The sequence below is a fragment of the Vidua chalybeata genome, chromosome 5, assembly GCF_026979565.1.
Source record: "Vidua chalybeata isolate OUT-0048 chromosome 5, bVidCha1 merged haplotype, whole genome shotgun sequence".
NCBI classification, from domain to species: domain Eukaryota; kingdom Metazoa; phylum Chordata; class Aves; order Passeriformes; family Viduidae; genus Vidua; species Vidua chalybeata.
This window is the reverse complement of record NC_071534.1, coordinates 15,550,253-15,574,271: the sequence shown is the minus strand read 5'-3', so window position 1 is coordinate 15,574,271 and position 24,019 is coordinate 15,550,253. Positions and strand designations below refer to the sequence as shown.

At 38.5% G+C, this 24,019-nt stretch overlaps 1 protein-coding gene across 5 annotated transcripts in view; it reads left to right on the top strand.

The window, feature by feature from the left end:
- Window positions 1-24,019, top strand: part of ANKS1B (ankyrin repeat and sterile alpha motif domain containing 1B) — a 396,607-nt gene that overhangs the window by 367,740 nt on the left and 4,848 nt on the right. For all 5 annotated transcript variants that reach the window (XM_053943037.1, XM_053943036.1, XM_053943040.1 and 2 more), the window contains 4 exons: window positions 826-954; window positions 5,063-5,134; window positions 15,550-15,636; window positions 20,232-20,369. In XM_053943037.1, the coding sequence (XP_053799012.1) occupies window positions 826-954; window positions 5,063-5,134; window positions 15,550-15,636; window positions 20,232-20,369 (426 nt within the window). The remainder of the gene's footprint in view (window positions 1-825; window positions 955-5,062; window positions 5,135-15,549; window positions 15,637-20,231; window positions 20,370-24,019) is intronic.

The window sequence follows — 24,019 nt, the reverse complement described above, 5'->3', positions numbered from 1 at the left end:
AGGTCAGTTAAGGTCCTATGGAGCCATGACCAAAAATACACAATGGCAAGTGAGACCCAGACCAGCACTGCCAGGCTGGGGACATTCCTGCAATGATGCCTGCATTGGCTCTTTTGGAGGGAAGAAAAGTGTGCTGCGAAGGGATTTGGCAGCAAACTGCACTCCTACCTGTGTTCTCTGAGGGCTTTGAGGAAAGAGGGGAGATGACAGCTCAGAAAGGCAATCTCTTCTATCAGTGAGAATGATGAATGTGGAAGGGCAATGTTAGTACCTCCACAATGAGGCATCAAGAGAAGGTGATCAAAGTAAATATTCGTAAAGGGATTAAAGAATGCCTCGTGTGTTTGAAGAATGTATAATAAGTCTTCAGATCAAAGCAAAGTCTCTGTTATTTAGCTATTTAGGAAAGTTAGTTATTGGTTATATGTGCCAGATAATGGAAGGAGTATTAACTCTGCAGAAAATCACATAAACACATAGCAGAATTTGTGAAAGGCATTTTTGTGCATCTCATGATTTTTCAAGTGCTCTCATCCTCATATATGTATTGTAAACACTTATTTTTAAGGAACATTTCCGGTGCCTAATGATTTTATTCTCAAAGCAAAGAGATTTAATTAAAGCCTCATTAAACACTACAGTAGATGATTTTGGATTATAAATTAAATAATGAAAAATGCTGTAGGAGTTGTGTTTCCTTATTTTAGTAACATGGCTCTATGTGTAAAAAATAAATCCTTGTTAACTGAGCACAACAGTGGAGGGCTACTTTATAGTGAATTTTCCTGCACATACTCTTACATCTTGAACAACTGTGATTTTCAGACAGGAGATTGGGGAGAGCCTTCAATTACCTTGCGACCTCCAAATGAAGCCACAGCATCAACGCCTGTACAGTATTGGCAACATCATCCAGAGAAACTCATCTTCCAGTCATGTGATTATAAAGCATTTGTAAGTGTTGATAAATTTAGTGGTTTGATTTGGGGTAGATATATTAAACTTGGATTTTGATAGGCTGTTGTGTTTTACTTTAATTTATAATATTTTTTCATTCACTTTTAGAGAGACAGGTCATTACTTCTGAAATACTGTAGTTGTAATAAATGAGAAACAAGGATGCGCAGTACTTTTTTGCTATGTGTGATACATTGCAGTCCATGTGGCATTAGTGTTAGAGAAAGAGTAAGTGGCTAAGTGTTGTTGAAGTGACACTGAGAGCAAGCACCTAGTTTTCATCTCTTACCAATCCCTATCTAGTAGTTATGAAAGAATAATAAAACATAATATGGGATCCTCATACCTACCTTAATGCTGTGTGCACAGCAATTAAAGTGTTGCCTCACCCGAACTTTATACAGGTGATTTGGGGAAAGGAAATAGAGAAAAAGGAGGTGAGGGTCCCGAGTGTTTTGCATCTGTGGAACAAGGGAACATTCAGACCTCTCCCAGCCTGATGGCTACTTGAAGTACCAGTAGCAGTCAGTTCCATCAGGGCAGGGCATACTTATTTTTACCTCCTTGTGGCTGCAGGCAGTTACCACTTCCCATCCCTGGAGAAATGGAGCTTCCCTCTACAGCTAAAGAGAATTAGTCTTCTCTGGCTGTTATAAATGTTTGTGGAGGAGAGAAAGGTTTCCTGTGGTACAGAAAGTCATTGGAAGGCTTTATTTTTTTTTTTTTTTTTATGAAAACCAGTTTTCTGAAATCTTGAGTTCCCTGTCAACAGGGTGAGGGGGACTGGAGCTTCTGGGAAGCTGAAGACATACCTCAGCCCACCTTTTTAAATGCTTGCATTTCCCCTTTTGACTTTGCTGGAAAGCATTGCTGAAGCTGCTGAAGGTGCCTGCCAGCCTACTGTGTGTCCCCTCTGGAGGTGGCCACCTTATGGCTGGCTTATGTACAAAGGAAAGGGGCTCAGTAGGTGCAGTGACTTTAGGATGATAGTTGGGGGTTAACTGTGGTCCAGGATGTGGGGTTGAGGTCCTCCTCACTTGAAGGGCCTTGGATCTTTTTTTAGGATAACGCTCTGCTTGCTAAATACTGCTACATTTTGGGGAACAGTTGGAGGTTGCTGGACCAGATTTAAAGCATATCTGGGAAGGTAGGAATTAGAGACTAAATGCAGGTAAGAGACAGAGCCTGGCTCCCACTGAGGAGGGGCAGAAGGAATGTTGCAGACTTGTCTTTCTGGAGCACATCTGTATATTCCATCAGACCCTCATGGGGTTAAAAATTGCAATGCATGCAGTGATCATCCCTGGACAGTAACTAGAACCTCTGCCTTCCTCAGCAATATGGTCAAGGACCATCTCACCTGCTCTCAGTCTTGTTCTCCTACTGTTCAAAACCTCCTTGCTCACTTCAGATTGAAAAGGAAGGTTAGCCACTTCCAGTTCTTGAAATATTTTTCATAGTTTTCAGTGAAGTGAACATGTTCATCTCAAGTGCCTTTTCTCTTTTTGCATTCATAATCTAATGTAACCTTTGTAGTAGATTGGAAGATGGATCATTAAAGAAATGAAGTTGGAATGACCAGGAATATCCAAGTTAGTGGTGATTAAGGAAAGAACTTCCTTTCCAAAGGACCATGTGTCACCCCTTTGTTTCAGTTCCTTGAGGTGTATTGACCTCAGCTTTACAGAGTAAAACCCTGGCTTGTAAGTTATAATTGGGGTAGCTTTTACTCTATGCCACATCAATCAGTTGGATGTTCCCACATGCCCTGGGTGTTTGAGAAGGACTGTTTCTAAAAGCACAGAAATTCAAAAGGAAGCAAAATTTCTTCCAAGAGTTTCAGATTTTTCTGACAACTAAATTGGATGGTACTGCTGTGATTTGTGTGTCTATTCCACAGTCCACCTTGGGAAGCATTTCTGAATGCCTTCAGCTGAAGCTTTTTGCTGCTGTGCAGATGGGACAGGTGCTCTCCTTCTCTTCTCTTTCTTCCTCTTCTGCCGTTAGCAAAAAGCACTGCTTTTTTACTGTGGTGCCTGACCAACTAGTAGCTTTCAAGGAAAAACCAATTTGTTTTACTGTAGTCTCTAAAAAAATGAGATAAAAAAGCCAAACAACCCCCAAAGCAAAACAAAAAACACCCAACCATCCATCCAACCAACCAAAAAACTGAAGACATTAATTGCAACCTGCCCAGAGAAGGCTAAGAATTCCAAATGTGTCAGACAGCAGGATTCAGAGAAAAATACAGTTAAGTTCAATATGGTTTTGTTTACTCTTCTAATTTCAGAGCTTGCTTTAAATATGTTGGGTTTTTTTCAAGGGCAACATCAGACTGTCCCATCAAATTAATGCCCAAAGCCCTATTCACATCACCAGTGAGCCCCCAGCTGGACTCACAGCTGCTCAGTCTATGAATCTTTCACATCTGCAGTCCTCTAGGAATGCCCTTCATTCATTCCTTTATGCTAGTGCTTATCTGGTAGTGTTAGTGTTGCTCACTGGCCCATTTATAATGCCCTGTAAAATGTTTCTCACTAATTGCTGTGTTGGCTACTGTCTACATTGAAATATTTATGCATTTTCTTGCAGGTCAGGGACTCCTGCCGTACACAGTGTAAACTGAAGACTTTAAAGAAAATATCTCAGTTTAGGTCAGGAGACCAGAGAACTGAACCAGTACAGTCTGTGCTCAGTTCCAGCTTGCATTCATCTGTAACTGAAGTTCTTTTTGATAGGTTCTTGTCTAAGCTGAAGCTGGTTCACCATCTGGTTGGGTCAGCTTAGGCTGTTTCCAAGAGGAGACATTCTGGTAGAGGTCAGCAGTGGTGGGTTGCAGCATCCTCTGGAAAGTGCTTTCCACAGTGCTTTCCCTCCTCCTGCAGCCTACTTACCATATTGTCACAGTGGCATGGCTTATCTTCAGCTCCCATGTTGCTCACTTAGAACTGGAGCCTTAGGAGAAGCCGTGGCCTTGTGCTGAAGTGAGAATATAGAGAGGGACTTCTCTGTGCCTGGGGAAGAGCAGGTGAGAGGGGCCTTGCTGTGCTCTCTGCTCAGTTAAGCCAGACTTGCAGGTGACATCATATAGAAATGCAGAAAGGTCCCGTTTGCACAGAGCTCTAAGAGCACAGGCACACCCACAGGTGTGCATGCCTGTGGCATCTACAGGAGAAATGCAGAGCGTGGTGTGGCTTTGGTTCAGCACAGGTAGCCAAAACAAGACCCCTTGCTGCTAGGTGGGAATGGCGGGGATGATGCAGCCTGCTCTATCCCTGGAGGAGCAGCACCCTTCAACCATGGTGCAGGGGGGTACTGAGACCTCAGGGAGCAGAGGCTGCTGTCAGGGAGCAGGAGGGCTCAAACTGTGTGTGCCAACAAGTGACACAGTGAGGGAGAGGGGCTGTGTCACTGAGGCACTGCCTGCCTTGTTACCCCTGGAGATGGGCAGGCTCCTCTGAGGATCCTCACGGTGCTTTCCAGTGAGCTGAGCCAGGATGCAACACCCTGCTGCTTCCTCTCACACAGCCTCCTCCAGATGAATAAGGGTTTCAAAATAATAGTTCAGGGTCAGCCTTTCCTTAGGAAGAAATAATGGTTTAAGCTAGTTTTAGTACAGATTTATTGTCTCTCTTTGCTGACATTTCTTTGCACGTAAATTAGTTACAGATTGAGTACACTGAGGTTAAGATCACCGCTGGCCTTCTCATCCACATGATTGCACACGTAACAATGGGAGTTTGGCAGATGGCAGCTAAAAAAAGCAAATTATCCATTTTATAATCAATTTTTTTAAGATGGAATCTGTAGTATTTACTCATTGTTTCAGTAACTAAAATGATAAGCTAGAAGACTTTCAAATACTGTTTCAAAGAACTCCAGCTGATTCAATATACTTGTTGCTGTGCATTCTTGTTTCATGGGTTGATTAACACATTAGTTTAAATGATTTTAAAGAACTGCAGAGTGAAAAAGAGCTAAAGCAATATGTTAAGAAATTGATTGCTACCACTAGGTTTTTTTAAAGCATTTTTTGTGCATTTCTGCAGATGTCTGTCAGTTCTGGAATTTCAGTTAATCTAAGTTCAGTGGATTTTTGTTCCAGTATTTAGGTTCTATGCTGGTAAAAGAGTTAAGAGGCACCGAGTCAACACAGGATGCATGTGCAAAGATGAGGGTAAGTTTATAAACCTACTTCTTTCTCTATTGTAATAGTATTAAATAACTGTGATTGCTGGTACTGTACCCTTTTTGCTTTTGTAATGTACTGTTACCCACTTCCTTTCCTTGCTTTTACTTTTGATATTCAATAGGAAATCTATTCTATCTTATGTCTTAATTTGAAGTAATACCAAAATTTAAAGATAAATTTTTATTTTGCATGTTGTATCTAACAAAAAACCCCAAATGTTTGTATTATGTTTCCCATGAATCTTGTAGTATGTTTCAAAGTACTTCCACACAATTTAAGGATGCCCATATCCAATTGTTTTATAAATGGAATTTATAGTTTTTATATGATAATCTAGATTGAATTTTCAATGTTAAATATGTAGTAGTAAATATATAACTTGTTATCAAACACACTGGTTTTTATGTATGGTCTAATCCAGCAGTCACATAATCCTATGGATAATTTTACTCACATGAGTACTTTCTTTAATTATGAGTTACTTATATGCTTTTTGATTAAAGGGTGGAATGTGGTCTAACTCTGCAGCTAAGTTTCCTTCAGACTACTAAGAATGTGTTTTCCTGTGGCTCTTTAGCCTAATACTGGTTTGTAGAAAATTACAGTATCTATCTTCAAGAAACATTGCTGCTGTAAACGCAAAACAAGCCATAGCCTGATTTATTCCCAGCTGTAGTTGTAATAAGAACACACCTGTTCACACCCATGATGAACATATCATGGTCTGGCATGATTAATTCATGAAGAAAATAATTGTTTGGTAATCTACCAAACATATACAATTACCTAGATGAATGAGCAAAATCTTTTCTTCTGTGTATCATATGTCTCTTATGCAAGATGTCTCTGAGCACAAGACTGACATTCAGATCAGAAAGCTGAAAGATGTGTAAAATTCCTGCAATCAGACAACCATTTCCTGCTGGTTACATGTGTGCAGCACACAGACTTCCATACAAGCTGTTTTTAGCTAAGGGCTGGCAGTAATTCACAATTGCTAGATTGCCTGAAGATCTGAGGCTTTTCAGCTCATTACATGCTAATCATTCCTTACCTGGGCTTAAACTCCTCTGAAAAAAAACCCAACAATTTGACACAGAGGGAAGCTCTACAATCACGTACACGTGTTCTGGGGAATTAATTGAAGCTACAAGCATACCATCTTCCAATCCAGTTTTGAAACTGTCAGTCTTAGCAGTTCAATTCTTTAGGCATATGCCTGTGCAGAAATTAGGGCAGAATTTGGCACTATAGTAGCATATGACAACTTCAATAAGTTTTCTGACTGAACTAGAAGGCTTAACATCAAAAAAAGGCACTCTAAATAATTTATAGGCATTTTAATATATATTTCTATAAGTAATAACTTTAGCCAATTAAAATTATACAACTGAAAAATCTAAGTGCTTGAAAATATATGTAATTGAAAATACACATTTCCTATATAAATAATGCAGTTGCACTAGTTTTCTATAGTTCCATACAGGACACTTATATAATACAGTGGTGGGGTTTATGTACATTTCTTTTCTACATTCTCTTTTGAAACAATTGTTCTGTGAGAGTGTTTATTTTGTGGTTTGAGGGTTTTTTCATTGCAAAGATATTTGAATAAAACAGTTTTTAATCAGGATTTCATCTATTCTTTCTGAATAGTCCTTTTAATCATGTTCCTATTCAAGTCGAAAGCAAAAACCTTTGACTTAATGGGAACAAATTATTATTTTTGCCTGTTTCCCAGTGAGAAAAATGTACATTTTTTCCAACTTTCTCCCTCTGGATGTCTCCTGAAAGTTGCTGTCAGTGAATTGGGAGTCCAGGTTGTCCAAAGTCATCCTGAAATTTTGCTGTTATGTTCATTATTGTATTTAAGTAACCTTGGGTTGTCATGGAAAAGCTGTTTTCTGTTATAGTCACATTTTACTTTAAATGTATTGAAAGGCACATTTCACTTACAAGAAAAAGGAGTGAAAAGCTAGATATATTATTTGTCTGGCTCTCAGGTGCTGAATTCTTTACACTTGTCCAGTGTCTCTAGAGTCAGCAAGACCTTTACATAGGGTTTACTATTTTGATAGAACAATATTTTTTTTAGTCTAGTATTTTATTTGTTATTCCATGCACATGTTGCAAAACTATAGCCTGCTGCAATCTGGAACATGTTGGGTTTGGTGGGCAGTATGTCACATATAAACTTGTACCAGGTGGGTCACTCCCCAGTTTTTTTAATCTTTCTGGACTCAGCCACATAATGTATGCAAATTAGGTACCTAATTTTTCTATCAATGTGCTTTTGATCCTCCATCTTTTACCTAATGCTGCTCTCAAAAGTGTTGACATTCACTGGATGTCTTGCAGTCAGCAGGTGCACAAGGATGAAAGAAGTCTATCAGTGAAAAAAAATCTTGATCTTCCTTAATCATTTATAAATACAGAGAAACAACAAAAATGACATGTTTGCTGACTGCAGACCCCTCACTGTTAGTTGTAGATGCTCCTAGGGCTTTCAATTATTGCAATTGATGGGTTTGGTTCTCAAGGGAAGTGTCATGTGGATATCCCTTATGTCTCTCTGCAGAGAGGCTTACAGCAGTGTCCTTCTTATAGCTTAAAAGTGAAAGGAGATCCTAAATCTTCTATAATGTAAAAAAACCCCACCAAGAATAAGAATAAAAAAAGAAACAAAACTAAAGAACAAAAAAAAAACAAAAAAAAACAAACAAAAAAAAAAAAAAAAACCAAAAAAAAAAAAAAAAAACTGGGAACCTTTACCTTAATGACTCTTCTTGGAAATCCACTGTGCTTCTCAGTGTTGTGCAGCAGTGGGCTTTAGCAGGGCAGATGATGGATTTGTTTGTGGAAAATCATGCAGATGCAATAGCTGGAGCTCAACACTGGGGTCAAGGTTATACATGGTTTCTTCCCCATCCAAACTGCAGATTCTTGCAACCACACAAAATTATGGATATTTGTCAAGAACTTCACTTTTCTATTCATATATTTGCACTCCTTTATATTTTACAGTTTCTTATTTGTTTCCAGCTATTTTCTCTTACAAACTCCCTCTCTAGTGGACAGCACTGTTTCTTTATCTCCATTCCCACCTGCTGTAAACTGACCTTTCCTACTTGGAGATTAAATCTTGCTGTCCTGGCCAGAATAGATTTATTAATTGTATTTGAGAGATGTCTTCAAGGAGTTAAGAGTTCATCTTTTTCAGTGTGAAATGGGAAATATTGCAAGTTGCGTTTTCAATCAGATTGCTGCCTTCATTACAATTTATCATAGGAACATGAAGGGAGAATAAGATGTGTTTGCATCAAAATAAAGGCAAGAGTTAAAGTTAAGTTTGAGCTAGAAAGAATACTTCATTTGGCATTTACACATTGGAATTCCTTGACCAGGTGGGAAGGGGATTGTTTTATACTTACTGGTATGAGCACAGCAACAAGTTAGACTCTTTCTTTGTGGCTGTGTTAAATCACTGATGTTGCATATACAAACTGAGCAGTCTAAACCAGTCAAATATTTACTGCAGCAGAAGGGAACTTAAATTTGGTTCTTGGATCCTGCCACCTTCCTGACTCTTACTTATCTTTCTTATATATTTTCTTGTTAGGAATAGGTTCTTTAATTTCAGGTCAAAGTTCTGAGGAACCAGCAATATAATTCTGTTCACAAAGCAGTTGAAATGTCTTGCTGACTTAAGACCAAAATGTCAAAGTTGGAGTTGCTATAAAATCTGATTCTCTTATCTCTGGAGAGGAAGGTGAAGCAGAGTTGACTCACTGAAAACAGGCAGCATCTAGGGCCTTTCTTCTTCCTTTCGTTCCTTCTTATGTAAAGAAGGAACTGAATTTAGATGGCAATCTCCTTGTTTCTACTAAATCCTTTCTTACTTTTCAGTCTCTTGTTTCATTTTTTTCCTCCAAAAGTAGAAGTCTACATATGCCTTCTGGTGAAACTCCCTGGGCAAATACCATGTCAGCATCAAACACTATTTTGGGATTTAGATTCTTCAGTCTCTGCTCTTTTGAGACTTGAGGCTCTGCCTCTCTCTTGTGTGGCTACTGCTTTCAGAGGGTCTGCAGTGGAACAGGCACACAGATATTACTCAAAAGGAAAAAATAAGTAGTGGTGGGAGATCTTATAGACATTCAGTCTCTATGCACATCCACATCATGCTGTACCATGTGTTCAGAGAATTGTGCATCCTTGAATTCTGGCTGAAAGGAATCTAAAGGGCAGGGGGAATGCAGAGGAATGTTTAGAGATACTGCAAAAGAAAAAAGCAGTCTCACTCTCAACTAGGTGCATTACAGGTGCACCCCAAGTGCAATGTTCATATTAATTATGTAGCTTGGAGGCATCCACTTATTGTAGAGCAGTAAAGAGCTTTGTACCATGAGGATTGCAGATACAGTTTTATTCCAAGAAGTGTTAAATTATGTCAGTAATGCATTTTTAAACTTTTTGGACTGAGAGAAGTTAGTAAGTATTTGTTAAAAGGCAGATTGTATAATTGTATGTAAATATTTGTTAAAAGGCAAAGTGGCTTCAAAACTAACTGGTCATATGTGGACTTAGACTTGAATTTCAATTTCATCTCATGCATGATCTTGTCAAAGTGATTCACTCAAGCTCCTCTTCCCCAGCTGGTCAAGGGAGGTGATCATCCCACTTTGTGCTGATGCAGCCTCACCTTGGGTCCTGTGTGTGGTTTTGGGCACCACACTATAAGAAGGAAATAAAGCTGTTAGAGAGCGTCCAAAGGAGGGCCATGAGAATGTTGAAGGGCCTCGAGGGGAAGCCTTATGAGGAGCAGCTGAGGACACTTGATCTATTAGCCTGGAGAAGAGGAAACTGAGGGCAGTTCCTGCATAGCAGTCTGCAACTTCCTTATGATGAGGAGGTGCAGACACTGATCTCTTCTCTGTGTGACAGGACCCAAAGGAATGGCCTGAAGTTGTGTCAGGGGAGGTTTAGGTTGGGTATTAGAAAAAGGTTCTTCACCCAGAGAGTGTTTGGGCACTGGAACAGGCTCCCCAGGGAAGTGGTCACAGCACCAGCCTAACAGAGCTCAAGAAGCATTTGAGCCATGCTCTTGGGTCCGGGGTGTAACTTTTGGGATTGGCCCTCTCTAGGGCCAGGATTTGAATTCAGTTTTTCTTCTGGTTGCCTTCCAACTAAGATTTTACTGATTCTGTGAACTATTTAGTGAAGTTTCATAAGCCTTAGATAAACAGCAGACTTACGGGTATGATTGTAGGTGGTACCAACACATGTTTTAAAATGTTCAGTCTGATGCCATTTAGAATTACTAGTTGCTACCAGTTTGGGAAAACATTCAGATTCTTATAATGAAGTGGATTCCAATACATAATTGAATAGGAGAATTGCCAGCTACAGTGTTCATATATATATTAAAAATCAATATAGGACTGAAGATTCATTTGCAAAAGCAGAAAGCCAAGAACAAGACTTAAGATTTTACAGGCTCATAAACTTTTAGTTGGAATTTATTTATGTATGGTGTTGTTCGTGACTTGTCATAGCTGAATAATGTCTCTTTACTGTGTATTTGCAATATCAAATATAATTACATGTAAACCTAAAAGTGAATCTGTTTTCATTTTGGCCACTCTATGAAAGCTGAGTAACCTAGTTATAAATGCATGTATAAGTGCACCGAAGTGGTCAACGTGGCAGAGTAGAAGTACCAGTGTATCCCCTTTCCTCTTGGCAGGTAATAAATAAATGAGATGAAGGATTTTCAGAGGGGGCTGTGTTACACCATGTGCTACAGTATATCAAGGACTTACTTGGACACCATTCTAGGTGTATTTCTGAATTTCTTGTTCAGCTGCTTTGTGTGGTTGTGTACTCAGAGATACCATGGTTTGTTTGTACACTGCAGGAGCATTGAAAGGTGTTGAATTAGTGCTCTCAGTTCTGCACAGAATAAGGTATTGGGGTACAATCCTGTCCTGAAAAAGTTAAAGGCCCTTCAGGGTTACAGGTTTTGTATTTGCTTTTTAAAAATAAACTGCTAGTTTATATTACTTTATTAAGTCCTCTGCTTCTTAAGCCATTGTTAATTACCTTGATTTGTTAGGCACGCTGGCAGGGTGATCTCAAATTAGTTGGACTTTATTTTATATTCTAAATAAATGTCTAGCCATTCTGCACAGCCTTTAACTCAAAATCAATATACAAGTGGAAATGCTTTACCTACTTAAGACAATTTGTAGTACTACTATAATATGAAAATGAGTTTAGGCTCTGGATATGAGAGTGATTTTTTTTTTAAGTGAAAAAAAATCACTTAAAAAAAATCCATGAACAAGATGAGAAGCAAGATTGCACTCCCTCTCTTGCTCTCTCTGGCACCACTACTCTTGCATCTCCTTGTGACCCATTTCAAGAGGAGAAATTGGGACCAGCACTGTCCAAGCCTATGCAGGGTTTTGGCACTGCATTTGGCATATAATGGCAGCAGTGGGTTCAGATGCAAACTCAGAACAGTCTTAAGTTCAGACCTTTATTTTAAAAGCAGTCACTGTACTAACCAGGTAGTTATGCAGAAGGTTCCTTCTACCTCCTTCCACTCAGCTGAGCTGCACTGTGGGTGCTGAGGGGATGAAGCAGCTTCATTGCAGCAGCTGCATCAAAATATAGACAGGACTGGTACTCCAGATGTTCCTTGTTCTGAAGAGAAAGATGCTCTGTGTCTTTTGCTGAGTCTGGGGAAGATGCACATGTGTCACATTAGATTTAGGATGGTGACACTTTCTTCTATCTTCCTGTGTATGCACACAATCCTGTTTTATGGTTCTTGAATTATACATGGCCTGCTTTCACGTAGTCATTTACCTGTCTGGCAGCAAGGATTTCAGAGGTGGCACCAAAGCTCAGTGCAGACTGTGCAGCACAGAGGCTCCTACCTGCAGGAGAGTGCACCCATGGAGATGGGGCATGCACATCTGTCCTGCCTTAGGTGACCAGCTGCTGGCAAGGAGCCTGGAATAGGCTTGCTGTTCACCCAGGTGATTCTCCTAAAGAAGTGTATTGAAATGAAGAGCCAGTTACAGTCACAAACAATGGAGTTCATAGGAACTATGACTAGTTCCAGGCTAGTGAGCACTTGCCCAAAAACAGTATCCTGTCACTATGATTGCTCCTTTGTGAGATGAAATCTAATCCTGCTACTATGGTATGAACATGCCTTGGAGCATGAGACCGTATGTCAGCATGCACATGACATCCAATGCCAGCCTTCAGCTGTGGCTCCTATAACTTTGGCTCAAGTCCATATGCTTCCCATAGAGACACCAGATGGACAAGAATATTTTGTCATCTATTGTGTCCTCATGGAATTGGTACAGTGGCTAGAACCTGAAAAGCCTGAGGAAAGGGAATACTGACTCCTGTGTCCCACCTTCTTCTAAGATTCTGGGCACAGACATGGGCAGAGATGCCCACTTGGCCTGCACAGAGGTGTGAAATGTCTGACCAAGAAAGCTGTGGGACTTCATCTCAGCATCCTAGAATTCAGGGCCAAAGCACCTACAGGGCCTGAGCAAAAGGTATTCATAGTGTATCTCTGAATTCACACGTTACACATTCTGGCAGACAACTCCTTTGTTAAAAAGAAAGGAATAACAAGCAAATAGTGTGAGCTCACCATGACAACTCAAAACTGTTGAAGCCTGGAAACTGCTTGGAAATAATAATTATCTGCTGGACCTTATCTACTGTATCACTAAGAGTCGAGCCAAGGAATAAAGCTGCGTGTTTTTCTTGATGGCACTGTCATAATAACAAAGGATGTTATTCCGCTGCCCAGCTGTTTGTTTCAGTGGGAGTACAAGTGCAGAATTGCTGCCCCACATTCTACACTGGACTGCAGTCTTCCAGAACACAGTCCAGCACAAATCTTGGGGTTTGTATGGTTTGCAAGCTGATGAGGAATAGCCTGTGCTCCTTACCAGCTGAGTTGGTTTGGCTTAATAAATTACAAATGTCCATCAGTCTCTGATTCATTTCCTAATTTGCCAGCTGTAATTTAATAGCATCTTGATGAGCTGTTTCACTCAGAGACAGTCTTCTGGCAGTTTGCAGCCCTGATTAAATAGTAGAGGTCAGGTCTGGTCAAGACAAACCCAGGTGAATGTGGAGCAGATGAAGATGATTAAATTACAAACTACAGGTCTAGAGGAAAGAGGTAATGAATACAATGTGGCCTGGCTAACAGGATGCTTCACCTTTATGGCAAATACCAGACAGTGGGAATTATACTGAAAAACTAAAATATGTGAACTTAGTACCTGTGTTTTTATAGCATATTGGAGAAAAGGAATTTTGCTGTTAAGGAGCCAAGGAAGGAGGTAATTACAACAATCAAAATGGAAAAGAAAGCTCTCCTGTGTGTAGCTGTTGGACTAAAGTGAAAGGACAAAAGTTGAATGATTGCTCCTTTGCCAGTTGATTAAAGTGATACTCTGATATTTGTGATTATTTTGTCTAGTATGAGCATAGGTGGGGTTTATTGCTTGTTATTCTGATAGATGTATGTATTGCAGCATCTCTACAGTCACTGTCATGCTTTCTGTGCATTGAAATTGACTTTTATGAAAAGATCTGTTTAAATACCTGCTAAAGTGACACACACACACATGTAACTGCTTGCTCTACTTTTGGGAGGGATACCTTTTCTTTCTCCACTCAGTTCAGAGGCATGCAAATCAGATTAGTGTTTTTCTTCAGATTTTGTTAAAATTCTTCAGGATGTTTTACCATTTAAGCTTTCATTTCTCAAAAGTGGTGAGCATTCGGGGTGAAAGGAGTTTTCTCTGGGATAAATTGACACTTGATTGCTGTCTCAAGTCTCTCGTCATTTGATACAGAGAGATCCAACAATCCTCTCTATTACCCAGATGGGTGGGGCTCTCCTTCAAACTTTAATTAGAGGTTTTAGCCTGCATGGCATGGACACTAATTGCAGAACATAGCTGGATCTGTAGCTTTGAATTTTATACTAACAAAGTTGGAGCCTTGTTTGATTCTGGGAGGATCGAGAGCCAATAAGGACAAATTATCACAGGGCATTTTTTTTGTTTTAAGTTTCTGTTTATTTTGCTCTCTAGTGTTAGCATTGCCTGTTTTTTCAAACATATTTTTTTTTAGTTACAAATTGTGTTTTCAAGTTTCTATCTCTGCTTCTTTGGGCTTTTTTTGAATAATACAAAGCTACCACTGCTACTTTTGTTCAGCTGCTTTAATGATTTTCCTGTGTGCCAGTTCTAGACTTTTCAGTGTGTTTACACTCTCTTTCTGTGTGCTGATGTTTTTCATGTTTACCTGTATCTGTCAACAGTTCATTTCCTCTCAGGAAAATATTTGATTGATCTCTGTGATTGTTTGCAGATAGTCCCATAAATAAGCATTTTCTGAATGTTACTGTAGAAGTTTTGTGTAGAATAGTCAGGTCCATCATTGTCATCAACCTTAAAATATTTCAAATCAGTTATAAACTATTATGCCACATTTGGGGGTTTTGTTTGGTTGGTTTTGGGGTTGTTCTAGTAAATTTAATCTGTAAACTAAAGATCTTTTTTTTTCTGCAGTGAACTTAAATCTGCCCCAAATATTTTCCCAGTCTGTTCAGCAGGAAATATGTTTGCTGTGTGCATCATGCTGAAGGCACACAGAAGTAGACTAGCATAAAGGGAGAAACAAACTTATAGGAGGGCATGAACTGTTGGTAGGAGAACCTGGCACTGAGGGAATGCAGAATAAGCCTCTGTGCTAATTCATGTGTAAAGCAGCTTCCAGTAGCAGCTGCACTCGAAGTGCAGACAGCCAGACTGACAAGATACAGCGCTGGGCTGACAGATTGACTGGCAGGCTTAGCGGGCTGCAAGGATACCTCATGTCACAAATACAGCTGCAAAGAAGGGAAAAACAGGGAAATATTTCTAAATAACAAGTAATTGCAGCAAAGACATAGTACTACAAGAAGTACTGTGCTGTTGATTCTTCCAGCTGGGAAGGGCAGGAGAAGGGGAGGGAGGCAGCAGTGGATGGGGCATATGAGATAGATGTCCTGAACACACACATTTTGGGAAACACTGGTTGCATGACTGGCTTTTTTAAGCTTGGAAAAGTTACTTTATTCTCTTCCCATTGTGCTAGAAAGAAAGGATAATTTTTACCATCCTCACAATAAACTTAAAGCTATTTTAGTTTTCTAACTACAAGAGAGCATAAACCCAGAGCACAGCCGGCTGAAGAAAAAGTAAAATATTTGTTTAACTTAAGTATTTAATCAGAAGAAGAGAGCACTGTTATTGCAATGCAACACAACTCTAAGAATAATAGTATCTTCACTTTGATTTCAGAAGTCTACAGAACAGATGAAGAAGGTACCAACCATTGTCCTGTCTGTCTCTTACAAGGGAGTCAAATTTATTGATGCCACAAATAAGGTATGTGCAATTATGGAATATTACCTTTTGTTTCTCACAACTAGGAGAAATACCTATGAAGGCAAGGCCAGAGAGGGGACAGATTTGCACTTTATGTTTTCCTCTCTTTTTTTTCTCCTCTTTTGCCCAAAATGGATGTAATGTAATTGTCATTCTCCAGAAACTCAGTCTGGAGGACAAGTGAAGCAGCTTTAATGACTTATTTGTAGAACATTGTGTCCAGCATTCTGCTCTTATATGCAACCTTATCACAAAAGACATTCAGCAGGGCTGTGGAATCCTTTACCATATTATTTTCTATACAGTTCCATAAATATGTAGAATATATATATATATATATATGTATATATATATATATATGTTCATTAACATAATTTGATTTGAAAAAAAAGTTGTCTCTCAATAAAGAATAAAGAAGTGGTTTTGTCCAGGGCCAGCAATTTTAAGAATAAGGAACAATAAGGAACACAAGCCTTGAATGTCCTTTCCAGACATTCAAATACCACAGCCTCTCCGTGAGCTGTTTTCTTGATGCTAGCCATTTAACTACCTGAACTGCAGCAGCTTCTTAATAGTTGCTATTCCTTTTTTTTTTTTTTCCCATCTTCCTGTGTGGCAATGCTCCTGTGCTTTGTTTCTTACATTTCTAAATACATCCAAATCTTTTAAAGAAACCCAGCCAAAGCCACGAAAGCAGAAATTAAGAGATCAAAGAAGGCAGTGATTGATAGAGCAATGGATTCTTGCTTAGCCAAAGTAAAATGTACAAGCTCTGTAAAGAGAAGTGAAGTAATGCATTAATTTCTCTTCTTTGGATGTCTAAAATGGCAAGGAAGTACAACCCATACTGATGCTTTTATATGAGGAAAGAAATTATTTTTTCTGCTATGTGACTAAAACTGACTTAGCAATATAAAAAATACATCTGACAACCCAGCTACCTGACCAGGTTAATAGTGTTTATCGCAGCTTTGTTTTGCTGAACATTCAGACCTCACAGTACACCTGACCCAGTATCCTTCAAACTTGACAAATCAATCAGTTTTTAAGTTTAATTAGAACTGTGTTTTAAGTGACAGATGGAAGCTGTTTTGTGAACTTCTGCTAGAGTTTGGAAGCCATATTTAGAGTTAGATGATGGCATAAAAGAAAAACAGAGGTGAAATTACTGTCATTTAAAGTCTGGCATATTTGCCAGAGCAGAGAGACCAGGGATTCCTGTCTGCTCCTTTTTCCTTCCATTGATTCAAAACTGAGCTTCTACAACCCTCATTCCTTTTATGTTCTGTGATGTGTAGGGCATAAATCAGGACATTGTAATGCTATTAACTCCAACTTGGATAATGCTGTTTTCAGCTCTTAAATCTCCTCTGTAGCATAAAAGATGTAACTGCAGTGTCCTTAGGTTTACAAAAAATCCCAGGAGAACAAAAGGAGCTTCTTCTGTCTCTTTGCACAGTGCATGGAGTCAAATTTATTTAAGATGGAAACCTGAAAGAAGTTTGGCAAATTGCATTAGATGGCTCTACGTGTCCCACTGAAACCTAGTAGTGCAACAGATATGTTTGATAGAGTTAAATATGCCACAGTCCAATGTTTTGTCTCAAGTGGTAGATTGCTTTCTCTCCAGTTCAAAATCTGCACTGCCTTTCCCTTCTGTAAAAACCAGGTATATAGCCTGCAACTCTTCCAGAAGCATTGTGATCATCCTTATCCACATTGTGCTGTTCCCAATTCCTTCAAGACCCAAACCGATTAGCCCTAAGGTGAGAGCCAATCCAGACTTGTACTGCTTCCACATGAGCTTATAGTTGACAGCACTGGGCACCACTTAGCAATAAACGCATAGTTTACTAGCATAAAAACAAAACTAGCTAGCAGATCTGTGCTTGAAAACTCAGCTCTCATGGCTGTTCATCCTTTTCCTTTATGCCACCAAGCTAAGAATTTATCTTCCCAGGCAAAGTTTCAAGTGACGAAGGGGCCCTGACCTCATTCCACGACAGCTATTTCAGTGGTGCCTTGAAGCTTGCCATGACACCATTTCTTTGCAAGTAAGGCCAGAAAGAAATTACTGCTTAGGAAAAAGCAGACTCACAGAATTTTCTCGTGGCTCACAGCTCACCCTAACTTCTGGGTGATTTCTGCCAGAAGGGGGATTGGCTGGCACAAGTTAGGCAAGCAAAAGGAAGGCTGCTTAGCAAAAACCTGGTCTCTCCAAGGTATTTCCTTGGCAGAACCAGAAATTACTTTCAGCTTCCCCGCTTTTTGAGAAGCACTGGAGGTTTCTCTTGCCAAACAGAAAGACAATTTTTAGAACAACTGTACAGTGTCAGTCAGTGTCTGAGGAGTGTACCCAGAGCAGGAACCTGGTTCATAACCTTCTACTTCCTACAGAATAAGACCATGGTCTACTGAAATGTGACAGTAGGGCACAGTAAACTCATGCACTGAAAAATGTTTACTTTTGAAAGGAGATCACATCCTTGAGCAGCTAGGGAAAAAAACCTCAATTTCACTACCAATTTCTATCCAGAATATTTTGTTTAGGGATACTTCATATTATCCAAAACAGACTTGATATGTGTATGTTTCTAAAATTCACTTGATTTAAAATTAAAACATTAAAATAATTAATGCAAATCCCTGTGTCAACCCCAAGTCACCTAGAAAAAGTTTTAGCATAGCAGAGTTCTTTTCACATACGCTGCATAAATTCAGGTGATTACACTGTGGCTCATGATTTGGCATAAATCTTCACATATGATTTTAACACCTTCCAAGCTTGAATTCTTTCTGCTTTCTGAACTACAATGTTGCCAACACTACATCAATGACAGCACATTACAGGTCCATCTGTAGATATCTAAATCCCTGGTTTTGGTATAATTCTAATTCTCATCAAAATCTTTATTGATGGTAAAAGTTATCAATTTGAGAACAAAGAAAATAAAATGCTTCAAGTAACATAAAAAGTAAGCAATTGTTGAGCAGAGATTATACATGTCATTATAAATTGGCATATATTGAAACACAAGTACTGGTTTTGTCATTTTTATGAATAATGCATTAAACAGAAATAATCAAGTATGTTGCAACAATTTAAGAGGATTATTTCTTTTCTTCAGTAAATTTCCTTATCTCAATTTTCCATAATTTGAAATTTGGTATGCTTTTTATTAAGATTTTTCCTAAGTAATGATTTCTTCAATTAGATATGTTAATATTTCTTTTTATTAACTTGGCACCTACATGCAAGGGGGAAAGTTGCCACTTAGCAAATGAGAGAAGATATGGCAAAGCATCTGAAGTAATTTAGTTGTATGTATTAAAAAAAAAAATTAAAAAAAGGAGGTGGAGGAAATGAGCTAGGAAGGATAAGAGAGGGATGAGGGAAAACCAGATATGCTCAGAGATTGTTTTAACTTGGATAGATGCCATCGTGGCAGCAGCAAGTGGTGGCTGTGTGAGGAACTGGGACACTACAGGTGTCACCTGTTCCATGATGCAGTAGTGATGTCATGCTGCAGCAGGATATGTCACCATGGGCTTTTGTGGAAATCCCAGAGCTACAGCCAGCAGGGCTATAATTCAAGAAATCATATAAACTGACCCCTAAGTAAATTCCTATTCAGTGAATCATTCTCTTTAAACAAACCCTTTGAAACCTGTGTGTTGCTGAAGGCCTAAATCCTAAGCCACACTGCTGTATCTTAGTCTCTGGCTTCATGGTTCCTTTGGCCTGAACACAGTAATTACATATCAGCAGTTTATGTAATGAGTATTCATCATTTTCTTCAAAGCTTTAAGACAGTTTTTTTTTTTATTCCACTGGACAGACATGCCCCACCTTTCTCCCAGTAGTGTGCTATAGCTTACATTGGCTGCTGCAGGTAGCGTGGCTCGCTGCATGAACGGCTTCATTTTCCTACATCTCTCCTACAGGATGCTGCTGTCAGTAGTGGAGATAAGCTGACAGTTCCCCCCGTAGTTACCATTTTAGTGATCAGAATCCTTTAAATTTCTCATGGTTTCAATTATAAGGGGTATTTGGTGGTTTTTTCTCCTGAAGAACTATAGCTAAAATTTGTCTAATAGCGTGTGCAAAAAGCTGGCTATTGAGCTTGCTGGGTTTCACCAGATCCTGTCTGTCAGTAGACTGAAGCAGTGTCCCATTTTGATCTTTATACAAAAGCCCAGGAACTTCATAAGATGTTGATCTAGTGCTTTGAAATTGTATCTATTAATACAATTTTGAAGCGCTATACCAGCATCTTATGAAGTTGTGTCCTGTGTGCCAGGAAAGAAGTCTCTGTCAAAGGAACCTGAATAAACTGCAAAGCATAAGTGGTCTCATAGGGAACACTCTAGAACATAATGGTTTCCTACCAGACGATTGGCAATTGGAGAGGGTAAAAATTCCAAATACCTGTGTAAGATCTCACATGGGGTATATTAAATCTCTTCTTTTCAGGACATTTCTGAAATACTTTGGTACAGTAGATCAACACAAATGTGAATCTAAACCCACACCTTTTACAGCTCTTTTAAATATAATTCTTAAATTGATTGAAAATATTTTTTTTTTAAAACAGAATATTATTGCCGAACATGAAATCCGCAACATTTCCTGTGCTGCACAAGACCCCGAAGATCTTTCTACGTTTGCATACATCACTAAAGACTTGAAGACTAATCACCACTACTGCCATGTATTCACTGCATTTGATGTGGTCAGTTTATAGAAGATATTTCATTTAATAGTTCTTTCTATTCATAATAGTTACCTAGTTCTGTTAAAACATTTACAGGATATATTAATGGTGATTAATGGAAGGCATCATTAATTTACCCCAGGAAAAGATTGCTAGGGGATAGCAAAAGGACGTTTCTGGAGAAGAGAGAAGATTTTCTTTGATATCTCATTTCCCACTGGAAATAAGTCACCTCTGTCACCTCAGCTGTTGACTGTAAACTTAGCAAATAGCTTTTCATACAAGTATGGACATATAATTCTTATAACCTAAGCTATAAGCCTAAGGCTTCCAAAAGTTTATAACAAGTATTTTTGGCCAGCCATTCTGCAATCTCAGTACACACCAAAAGATTAGCTTTATTTTGAAAGTAGCAAATTAATTATTTAATTCTAATTTCCTTGTTCTGTAATTCTTGCCTACATATCTCAAAATGTTACCTCAGCAAAAGTCCTTGGAGCTCCTATTATATTGGTGGAAAATTTGTCATTTCTTCCTATACTTATATTTTTCATGTGGGGATACACAAACTATTATGGCTTCAAGAAATCATGAACACGTATCAATTAATCAGTCATGCAGGTTTTAGTTAAATTTGGTGAACTAAATAGTGGCTAAAGTTTTTATGACTAAGATTTATAGTCTAAAATTTTCAAGAAAACTTACAGTTTGAGTTGTGCACAAGAGAAATTTAAGGTGCTATTAAAACTTCGAAATCATTCAAGAAAAATGTATAATGTTTATGAATTCTTGAAACATGCTTATATGAATATAAATAAGTTAAATCAAAAGAACAGGGTACCTGAACTGCAGCTTTTTATTTGGAACTGGGGAAATAGTTAACATGCATAGCAATAGTGTGTGAGAGAATATAAATAACAAGATGTACAGGTATATTAGAGGAATTCTAGCATTTTGGTTGAGTGCTTTTGTTATTTAAATTCTCTGCTGACATTTTAGTATCCACAGGGAGTAGGAAAACTTGGAAATTGTGTTAAAAATAGACAGTGATCAACAAGATGCTACATTATATAGGTCTTAGTGATGTGTGAACAACTGAAATTAGACTGATTGAGTGAGGTTATTATTTCTCCTGGTCTATTTAAATTGTACTTAATGGTTTTGAAGTACTGTAGTTTTGTTTATAGGTTTAGTAATCAAGCAGAAATGTAGGCTCAGGTATTGCAGATGAAATTCATCTCCTTTTTTGGCAAGGGAAGAAAAGTGATCTAGGAATAATTACATTTTGCCCACTTCCTTTAATATCCCAAGTACTTTAAATGGCTATTTTAAACAATGAAGAAACTTTAACTGTCTTAACTTAGTTTTCTCCTGCAACCTAATCCTCAGTTGGATGTTACCTACTCAAATATCTTCTTTTTGTGTTGTTTTTTTTTTTTTCCTCAGGAGTTAGCATTTTTGATTCAAGTACAAGCTCTATAAAAACTAGCTAGATGTTCAGAGTGCAAGCATACCGTGAAAAAAATTTTCTATTTAATGCCTAATGTTCATGTTAAACTGATCATCCCGTTTGCTGATAGAAACAATTCTACCCATTTGCCAATGGATAGAAATACAGTCATTTTAAGAAAATTGAGGTTTAAAATGGTAGAAATCCACAATAAGATGTAAGGCATTTTAAACCATGTATATTATGGTAATACAATATATGTAGTGTTATGAAAAAAAAATCATTCTCTCAGGTCCTTTAGTTTCTCAGGAAATGTGGGCAAGAATAATTTATTTATAGGTAGGAAAGTATTTTAGTGTAGTGACATGCAACCACAAGCATTACTGATACTATTTAGGAGTAACTGTACATATAACTTTAACTCAAAGTTGAAATTCTAAATTGTAAAAACATCAGACATTATTACAGAATATGGAAGGGGAAAAGGTTTGGAGGAAGAAGAGGATTTATTGCTCAGTGTTTGAGATCCACTTCACTTTCATTCTTTTACTAAGCAGCTTTAAATCTATGAGTGAAGGATTCCTTCTGGAGAAACAAACCATCAACACAGCTTCTATATCAATTTCTGGTTTGTGTATTGGAGATACCCAAAGTAAGTTCCATCAGATAATCATTCATTGCCCAGTGCACCTATGAATAGAAGGCAACAAAAAAGTCAGTTAAAATGTAAGGAAACAATTAGCCATTGTAATGGGTTGGCTGAGTTAAAGCTGAAGAATCCTGAATCAGACTTGGGCTGGGGCTCTGAATTGTAGCTTTGCCAGGCAAACAAGGCAGTTGACCTCATTCCTTGCCTCCCAGAAATTGTTGTTTACAGGCATTGGCTTACTCACTTTCCCTGTCTGCCTTACCAGGCAAGGAGCAGCCTAGGAAGCACCACAGGCATTTCTCTCTCTCCTTTCTGAGGTGTTTGATGGGTTGCTGTGAGAATCAGTGTCTCCTACAGCAGCCAGGGGCTCTACAACATCCATGCTAAGCATGTGTCAGAGAGGGAGACCTGTAGCCTTCCTTTTGTGCCACGTGCTTTTGAACTTTGGAACTTATTTGAACTTCTTTTAGTTCAAGTAATCTCCTCATTCCATCAGAAGAATTTCCACAATGGATTTTGGTGTGGTTTTCTACCCCTGTCCTGAAGGGAATCCTGTTCCTACCTGTCCAGCACAGCCCCTGCAAGAATCTGTACCAACTCTGGTCCTTATAATCCTCTCCCAGTACTGCAGGCGGGAAATTCCTCAAACCAAGTTTATTTACTTATGGGGTTTTTTTCAGATAGCTTTTAAAGATTTCACAAGGTACCGTTTTAAAGCCCTCCTCGCCTCCATTTGCAGACTTCCCTTTGTCAAGGCTCTACCACAGTATACAATGTATGAAATTTATGTACAAGTTATGGTTCAGTTTGCATTTCAAATATTGAACAGAACAGTGAATGTTCTATTTTATTTGCTATATTTCAAATATTTATTAACCAGAGAAGCAGTTACACGTTTCTTATGGTTTTCAGGTCCCAAGCAGGCATGTTTTTTTTCATTTTACAGACAGCAAAGAAAAACAGATAATAGTGGCTTTATACAAGATTCAGGACTTAAACTAAATTTATGGCTCAGTATGGCAAACTTTCAGTCTGTCTCTGATCCCGTCTCCCAAATTTTCAGGCATGTCTCAATGATCTTTTGGTGTGCCAAGCTGGGTGGTGTATTTTTTCAGTCCTACTAGTATTGCAGCCTACATATTCTCCAACAAGCCATTCCTACATCTTGTCCTGCTGATGTATTCCTTGGTAATATTAACAATGTTCGCTGCAGGCAATCCCATCATGATATAGTACACTCTCTTACTGTCACGACAGCTGATTCTAAAGACATCTCTCTTTAGAATAATATTCTTATCCCATTTAAATTACACTCCATTTCAAATTATATTATTCTCTACATTTTTAACAACTATACTCTGTTGCTCTTAATTCCTTGGCCAGAATTCTGCTAAAAGGCAGAGCACTTTATAACAGGCTCTTTAGTTTTTCTTTTATTATTCCACTGGCAAACTGCAGCCTCAGTGTTTTTCAGTTCTGGACAGTTTCCCTTGAAGTTTAAGGGGAGATAATTTGGAGACTACAGCTATCAAATCAGGCAGACATTTTTATTTGGGAAGTTGTAAAATT